Source organism: Miscanthus floridulus, chromosome 2 (assembly GCF_019320115.1).
Source record: "Miscanthus floridulus cultivar M001 chromosome 2, ASM1932011v1, whole genome shotgun sequence".
Lineage (NCBI taxonomy): Eukaryota > Viridiplantae > Streptophyta > Magnoliopsida > Poales > Poaceae > Miscanthus > Miscanthus floridulus.
Window position 1 is genome coordinate 48,718,286 of NC_089581.1, and position 8,934 is coordinate 48,727,219.

Consider the following 8,934-nt stretch of genomic DNA (forward strand, 5'->3'; position numbering starts at 1 on the left):
CAGACATGTACTTTCTCTGTCCTATAAAAGAGTCACTATGGGATTCATGTTGATCAATTTTTTAAAGTTCGAACAGATTTGTAGAAAATATAAACAACATTTATATTTCCAAACACGTTTACTATGAAAATATATTCAACGTTTGCTAGAAAGCGGGAACGACTTTTTTATGAAAAGAAGGGAATATAATAATAATATCAATAGGTTCTCACGACGCATCAATATGATATACATTGGACTGATTTTTTTTTGTTTTCACGGAGAGCCGAAGGACAGAAGTACAGAGAGAGAATTCCTTATTTGACACTGGGAAAATGAGTTTCTTGGCCTTAAAATTTTCTTCGTTCCCTATTTGACACTCACTTCAACTTTCATTCCTAATTTGACACTACCATCAAATCCGTTAGCTAACGGTGTTAACTGGCTATTAAAAAGACGTTTTTGCCCCTAGAAAAAAAGCGGCCAAGCAAATTTGAGAGGAAAAAAAAACCTGCGCCTTTTTTTTGCAGCTGGGCGCATGCATAAGAGGCGGGCGCAGGTTTTTTTTTCCTCTCAAATTTGCTTCGCCGCTTTTTTTCTATAGGCAAAAACGTCTTTTTAATAGCTAGTTAACACCGTTAGCTAACGGATTTGACGGTAGTGTCAAATTAGGGATGAAAGTTAAAGTGAGTGTCAAATAGGGAACGAAGAAAATTTCAGGACCAAGAAATGAACGACTCATTTTCCCAGTGTCAAATAAGAAATTCTCTCAATTACAGAACCAGAGATCCCCTAAAATCCTGCGGGACTCGACCGGACCAAATGGCTCCCAATTTGAACATGAGGCTTTTAGCTGTGTGTCATTAAAAAAATCTGTAATTACGTACAAATTATTAAAAAGTTGAGCTCCCACGAGTGCCATCATTCTAAACTTCTTTGCTCTCCAAGCTATTATGTCGGTGTTTTGTTTGTTTTTCACCATTTGGCAATCCTTACATATGAATCTGATCAGTGTAAACGTCCAAAATACCCTTATGTCGTTCTATCCTCTTGCTTCTTTCTCTCCATCTATTGGGGTCAAGCTGTCAGCGACTTGGCTCCACCTTCCTCCTCGTCACGCGCCAGCCTCGCGCCGTGCCGACGCCAGGGTGGAGCTCGCTCGCCCGCACCGCGGCGGAGCTCACTCACTCGCGCTCGCGGCGGCCGGGCGGAGCTCCCCCGCACGCGCGCCCACGATGGTCGGGCAGAGCTCGCATGTGCCCGCGCCCACGGTGGCAGGGACGGAGCTGCCCTCCACGCGCAACCGTGGTGGCTAGGGCGGAGGTCCCCCCTGCGTGCGCTCGCTACTGCCGGGCGGAGCTCGCTTGCGCCCACGCCCGCGCCCGTGGCAGACGGGGCAGAGCTCCCTGGCTCGCGCTCGCAGCGACTAGGCGGAGTTCGCCTACGCCCACGCCCGCACCCGCGGCGAGGGGCAGAGCTCCCCTGTGCGTGCGCTCGCAGCGGTTGGGCGGAGCTCGCCCGCGCCCGTGCCCACGGTGGATGAGGCAGAGCTGGCCCCGCGCACGTGGCCACGTTGGTCCCCGCTCCGGTGCTCCCCGCTACTCTTCTCCCGTCCGATGTCCGTGATTGGTGTGAGCAGCCCGACGACGACGCGCAGTGTGCTGTGCCGGTCCCGCAGCGCGTCGGTCGGCCAAGCAGCACGCGCAGCGAGCGCTCGGCGACCGCCACGGCCTTGTCGGCCTTGCCGTTCCGCGGGGGTTGCCTTGGGCGTGAGGTCGGCCACAAGGTGTCGCCGTGAGCACCCGCATCTGTCTCTGCCTCTTTGTATGCGTGCGGGCTACTGGTACTTGCAGATGGCTGGGCCTCTGCTTCTCGAGGGATCGATCGATCGGTGCCCCCGTGCGATGCATGCATGGTAGATGGCTGGGCGGGAGGATGGAGAATGCCTGTGGGAGCACGGTGTGCACAGTAGTAGGCCCCTGCATCTTTTTTTTGTAACTAGGCCCCTGCATCTTTGCGTGGTGCCGAAGGAAGACGCACTTGCGCACCACATGTTCGAGCGAATGCCTCAACCACGGGCTGCCAACCGCTCCATATTCTCTGGTTTGAAAAGGATTGTTTGGCATTTTTAAAATTATGATTGCTAATACAAGGAGATGTCTGATGATATTGTTTTTGTTTTTCAATATTTAGTTTAACTTAATATTATTTTTGTTTTGATTTTAGTCCTTGAAAATATTGCTGTTGGAATACGTTGTGTAGCAAGATTTTCAAATTTATGATATTCAAAATAAAAAATATTACAAATAATTTAAATACCAATTAAATTAGTACAGTTAATAATGGTCAACGACAAAACACTCAGCCAGGGAGTGGCATAGGAAAAAAACAGAACTTTATTTTTTCTCTAGCCTGAAGGCATTTAAGTTTTTTCATAGCTTCGTTAGTCACTGTCAACGAATGTGGACGGAATAACATGGATGAAAAAAAAAGTTTCGATCGATGATGTCTATGTGCTTTTAAATTTTTTAGTGATATATAGATAATTAACATCTTTTATAATAGCACGCGGCTAAAACCCTCTTCAAACATCCGGATGACTTTCTCGCTTCTCCGCACCTTCTGCGCCCTCAAACCATCCCACCTCCCCCTCCCCCTCCCCCTCCCAAGGAGAGTCGCCACGTCGCCCTACCGAGCCATGTCCTCCGCCACCAACCTCCGTTTATTGTCGTGGGACTGCGCCGACGACCCGCTGGATTTCGGCGCGTTCGCCGGCGCCGCGTTCCTCCCGCTACAGCGGCGCGCGGCGAAGCGGGAACCCGCGGTGTCGCCGGAGGCCGTTCAGGCGCGCGCCGTTGACGAGCGGGGCGGCGGCGCGGCGGAGGAAGAGGAGAAGGCGCCCGCCGCCAAGAAAGGTTATTTTAGGGGTTTCCCATTCTTTTTTTCGCGGATTAAATATTCGATTTTTCCGTTAACGATGGTGGTGGATGCGCCAAGAATTGCTTCCTCGTGGCATTATAGTACTAATCCTTATTTTATTACATGGTTCAATATCGCATAATCTGTGGTAGTCTGGTTCTTTTGTTTCTTTACCAAGGTTAGATTTTTGGAAGCCATAGATACTTATTCGTTGGTTTCTGAGGGTAATTTTGAAACATAGATTTGCTTTTTATTGTTCCTGAATCCTAAATCCCCTCAGTAAAATTTTGCCAATAAATGTAACAAACTAGCCACTATAATATGAAATCGGAGAAAGTAGGGACGGGCAGAAATGTTAGTCACATGTTAACTGCTAATTAGTAGTTATTTCGCATCTGGTGTGCCCAAGACCTCAAATTGAGGTATGTTTTTGGCTTTTTGCCACCATGGATATGGGTGTATCAGGGATCAACTTCATTTGAGTCTGAGTGCTATTTGTCTTGTTTTGGTATTAGCTTGGTCACCTTTTGGCTATTTTACTTTGATAACCTGTTTAATGTGAACTGCTGATTTTTTTCTCTTCCTTTTAGGCTCCACTTTTTGATAGTTGGATACAAATATATGATTCTTTCTTGTCTTGATACGCTACATTTTAATCAGTTATTGAGTTACAAGTTGTTTACATATTTTTGACCATATGTATTTTTTACCACGTTCTACCTTTTCTGTAAACCCATAACAGTCTTACACATGTCATCATCCTCATCTCTGGAAGCTAGTTACCAGCAAAAAGTGTGCCCTCTATTATTGTCGCATCGTGCATTTATGGATTTAGCTCACCTATATTTTTACATAGTATTTGGCCTGGCACTTGCAACATCATAGCTTATATCTGTTTTCTTTTAGAAGTTGCAATCCAGAACTTATCTAGCTTCAATTGGTCCTTTATAAGGCATTAATTTTATCATTGCTTATCCACTAACTGATGGTGATAATGGTACAGATGTTCGCTGATGAGAAATCTTGATGCACTATTCTATTGATTGAAAATTAGATATTGTTTTTCCATTATTGTTCATGGCTATATTTCAGCTTGACGCTAATATGGTTTTCTATCATGGCTACATTATTTATTTTATGAACCTTTTATGTGATCGCACCATTTTTGTTCTTTGCATCATTGCATGAACTGATATTATAAAGAGGTTTATCATATGTTTTCGATAAAAAAATTAAAAGTTGCAAACAAACTCATGCATGCTATAAGCTGGGTTCATATTCTGTATATGTCCAAATATACTATCCTAATTGTATGGTATTGTCACACTGATGGCTAAATGACTTCAATAGGAAATTCAAATAATCATTCGGATAAGAAGACTGTCAAAATAATGACATACAATGTATGGTTCCGAGAGGAATTGGAACTGATTAGAAGGATGAATGCTATTGGAGATCTTATTCTGCATCACAGCCCAGATCTTATATGCTTCCAGGTCCTTTATTCAAACTACGCATTACTTATTTTCCTCTTCTACTTGGGTTTCGGATATTCATTTGTGGAACTGCAGGAGGTCACTCCAAACATTTATCTGCTTTTCGAAAAATCGGATTGGTGGCAAGCTTACAAATGCTCCTTGCCGCATGAGATGGCCATGCAAAGACCATATTACAGCATGCAGGTATAAAACATTTCTCAAACTGAGATGGTCATGGAAATACCATACTACTTTATGCAGGTATAAACCATTAACCACTTTAGGCATGTAATACTCTATTAGAATTGCTTAGATTGTATAAGTTTATCTAAGTTTCCTGTCAAGTTTTAAAATACTGTTCCATATGACTTCTCTTTTTTAGTTTTTTATAACATGGGGGCTAGGGTTATGTACTTATGTTTTCTTGATGCATAGAATTCATTTCATGGTTTAATGCTGGATTTAGTTGCCATTTCGAAGTTTTAGTCGCTACCTCAGCCTGTTTCTTTATCTGAGCTAAATTCCTGTTCCATAATTCAGATTTCAGAATATTAGATGTACCTAGGTTTTAATAAAATGTGAGGTAAACTCTATCCCTTCAGGATGTTAGAAAGCTTAGCTATCCTGTTACTGTTTTATGCGCTCATGTCCATCTGTACTCCGTATGGATAAGCTGGTGCTACTATACGGCTTACTACTTTTCAGGCACACAACAAAGGATACTCATGCCTGCCCATACACTGATGGGCTTCCTGCTTCTCTGCATAGTATTAACAGCAACATCTGCATATGCTGTGTTTTACATGTTGAGGCATTTTTACTTTGGATTGTTTGCCTCATGATTTTTTTTATGTTTAGTCTTTTGGTGCCTGAACTTTGCGCATCCAGAAATGCCATTTCTTGTGCAATTTTGTTGTTCCCGATTGGTTGAGGACTGTATATCCTGATTTACTTTGTTACAAACAAATTCAGATGAGCAAGTTGCCTGTGAAGTCATTTGACCGCAAACCATTCTATAACTCAAAAATGGGACGGGAGCTGTGCATAGCTGATGTGACTGTTGGAGGTGTGATCAAGTTGGTGGTGGCTACAAGCCACCTTGAGAGCCCATCCCCTGGACCTCCTACTTGGGACCAGATGTTCAGCAAGGAAAGAGTAGGCCAGGCAAATGAATCTGTGAGGACTCTGGGAGCCTTCCGCAATGTAATATTCTGTGGGGATACAAACTGGGATGACAAAGGAGATGGGCCCTTCCCCCTACCAGATGGGTGGATCGACGCTTGGGATGAGTTGAAGCCCGGCGAAAATGGCTGGACCTACGACACGAAAGCTAACGTCATGCTATCTGGTAACCGTAAGCTGCAGAAGAGGCTGGACCGGTTCGTGTGCAAGTTGTCAGATTTCAAGGTCGAGAGCATCGAGATGATCGGGGAGGAAGTGATACCAGGTGTCACGTACATCAAGGAGAAGAAAGTTCGCCAGGAGATCCGTCAGCTGGTGTTACCTGTCTTACCCAGCGACCACTTCGGGCTTGTTCTGACTATCAGCTCTCAGTCTGAGAAGATCTGATCGATTATGGTCCAGAAACTACTCTTGATGTATCATGTAATGGTCCTCATTTTGTATATAGGATAGGATAGGATTATAGGTAGTAGCATATCCTAAGTGTGTCATGGAAGAGTCACAGTGATTGGTTGATGCTGAATGAAAACGGCAGGCCTATGATCATCCTGGTGCCCCCGATTTTGTCTAGTTTGGTGAAGGAGGCACCCGTTTGCTATGTAAATATGTCTAGGTCGGATAGTTCGGTCATGACCGGGACCGAAACCGAACTACCCGAGACTGAATTCCCGGTCTTGGGATTTCTAACTAACTGATTGGTTCACGTTTTCTGGTAACCGAAGTTTGGTAAAAACCGAGGAACCGATCGGTTTGGTTCGGTCTAACCGAACGTCCAGGCTGACTTGGCATATCGATATCCATGTCGAGGTTATTATGTTGCTTTTCACTGATAGCCTTGCAGTCTGAATGTCTGGATGCCCTACGATGGGGTGGTACTGGTAGCAGTGTTTTCCTAAACGCTAAACGGTAAACAGTCGGTCACATACCGTTTAGCCATTATTCGGGCAAAACGTTCCATTAAACGGGCTAAACGGCCAATTAAACGGGGTAAACGGGTGATTAAACGGAAACGGCGCACCACCGTGTAGCGTTTACATGGTGTTTAAACGGGCTAAACGACCGTTTAGGCGAACAGTGACTGGTAGAGAGCTTTTAGAACGGTTGCTAGGTCGAGGAAGAGAATGACTTGTATCTGGTAGTTATATTATTTGTGATTTTGAGTGGCTTCACCCCGAGTAAGTTTGACGTCCGTGACCCATATCACCATATGAATGTCCATGTACAGGTTGCCAATTTTCAGAACGCGTCGGTAGCTGGCTCAGCCTTTTCTGATCGAGAGACATTCTAGACTCTAGACGGCGGCCAGGACGCATGTTAGTCGTGTAGCGTAGCGTAGTTGTCACGTACCAGTAGGCCGGTCACCAAGCTGTTCTTGCTCTGACTGGCAATGGCAGAGTCGCAGGCAAGCAAGCACACGACGGTCACCAATGCCATGCCAACTGCCATGGCGACTCAATAGAACCATGCGTGCGCTCATGTATGGTGTGGCTATAGCCTATAAGTAACGACGCTCGAAGAAGCCGAGCTCGACCATCGGTCATTCCACTGGTTTGCTCTCCTCTCTTCGATCCATGGCTGAATCGGCGCCTCGATTCCTCTTCCTCGTCTCTCTCGCGGCGGCGCTCGCCATGGCCATTGGGCCAGCGGCGGCGGCAGCGCATGATGCAGGGGGCCGCAGCCGCCTCATCCACCTGCACTTCTACATGCACGACATCACGGGCGGGCCGGGGCAGACGGCGGTGCAGGTGGTGAAGGGTCCGGGGCCGGCGAACCTAGGGGCGGACACAGCGGTGGGGCGGGGGCTCAAGCCCCTCTATCTATATCGCAGCAGTGGAATTACTATAGAGCCTCCATAAATTTTTAGATAAAGTTCTATAACGTAGGAGGAGCTGAGACTTAAGATCGAACAGCGGTATTGTTTAACCCCTGAAATATTTTCTGGGTCCACCGCTAGGCCGGTGATGCCCGGCTACCACTTCGGCGACACCACGGTGATCGACGACGCCCCGACGGACGGGCTCAGCGCGTCGTCGTCGTGGCTCGTCGGGGGCGCCCAGGGCACCCACACGCTGGCGTCGCTCACGGAGCCCGTGCTGGCGGTGTCCATGACCGCGGCGCTCACGGGCGGGGCCTACAACGGCAGCACCCTCGCCGTCGTGGGCCGGGACGACGTCTCGGCTGGCGTCAGGGAGCTCGCGGTGGTCGGCGGCACCGGCGCGTTCCGGAGGGCCACGGGCCACGTGCTGTGGCGGACGGGCATGATGGAGTCCAGTGACCACATGGTGCTGGAGCTCGACGTCTACGCCACCGTGCCGGCCGCTAGTCTCGCGCCGTCTCTATTAGCATGAACCCACGAAATAATCACCGTCAACTCACCACTTTGATGATTTAAGAGCTCACAAAATTATTACAAGTTCTCCGTTTGAATTTAAGAGTATAAAACAAGTGTGTAAAAGAAATAAATATTCTTAAGTAGACAAAACTTTGCCTTCACTCTTTACCATGTATTAGTCCTCCACTTTGGTAGATGATAATTCTTTCATCGCTTGTAATTTTAATGTACCAACCTATAGTTGACGAGCTTTGTTGTGGGCTATAATATAATAATGCTTGTGTCATGGGCTAGGTTGACTTGTATTCTTGCCACTTGGGCACCTTAAAATATTCTGATTATGCTATTATAAGTGTCGGATAATCCACGTTCAATTATCGGATAATCCATATCTGCCGGATTTCGCCAATCCCATATCCTACACCGCATCCGCATATAATCGGATTCGGATTATCCATATCCGCACGGATATTAAAAACACTTCTCCATATCCTTAATTTTTTTTGGATTCGGAGCAGATTAGAGTGGAAGATTATCCATACCACTTTGACCCCTAGGGCCAATGAAGTGCAGTAATTAGAACAAGCAAATTTTGTTCCGTGATCCAATTAGTAACATTATGCATATTATGAAGTATATTTTTATGATTATCAATTTGTGTCCTAAATAGGAGTGGGCATAATTAACCAAAAATGATAAACCAAACCAAAAAAATGGTTCCTTATTCGGTTCCAGATATTAAGGAATCGAAATAACCAAAGAAATTTTGGTTTCTACAACATAGATAACAAAATTAACCGAAATACATGAATTGTACATCACTTACTTGTATTTTTATAAGACTATGTTTGCTTTATATGTGATGTCTTATATTGAATTACTATGTATTTGTGTTGCTATATTGCTATTGTTGCCTTACCAAATATTATTATCTAAAATAGAGGTAGTCTTAGCTAAATTTACTAGAATCTGCATATTTTGTTGTCTTGACCTCTGCTGGAAAAAATCGGTTAGTTCGTTTAGAACCGGAACCAAACCGAAATA

The 8,934-nt window shown here is 45.5% G+C and overlaps 2 protein-coding genes across 2 annotated transcripts; both read left to right on the plus strand.

The window, feature by feature from the left end:
• The first annotated feature begins 2,575 nt into the window (after nucleotides 1–2,575).
• On the plus strand, nucleotides 2,576–6,360 carry LOC136538729 (uncharacterized). Its single transcript, XM_066530692.1, has 4 exons — nucleotides 2,576–2,894; nucleotides 4,249–4,394; nucleotides 4,470–4,580; nucleotides 5,349–6,360. Exons 1-4 carry the CDS (start codon nucleotides 2,576–2,578, stop codon nucleotides 5,943–5,945), a joined length of 1,173 nt encoding a protein of 390 aa, XP_066386789.1. The 3' UTR covers nucleotides 5,946–6,360.
• A 769-nt stretch (nucleotides 6,361–7,129) lies between these two features.
• On the plus strand, nucleotides 7,130–7,906 carry LOC136536510 (dirigent protein 1-like). Its single transcript, XM_066528777.1, has 2 exons — nucleotides 7,130–7,330; nucleotides 7,514–7,906. The coding sequence occupies exons 1-2, from the start codon at nucleotides 7,130–7,132 to the stop codon at nucleotides 7,904–7,906; spliced, it is 594 nt and encodes a 197-aa protein (XP_066384874.1).
• Nucleotides 7,907–8,934: the final 1,028 nt, after the last annotated feature.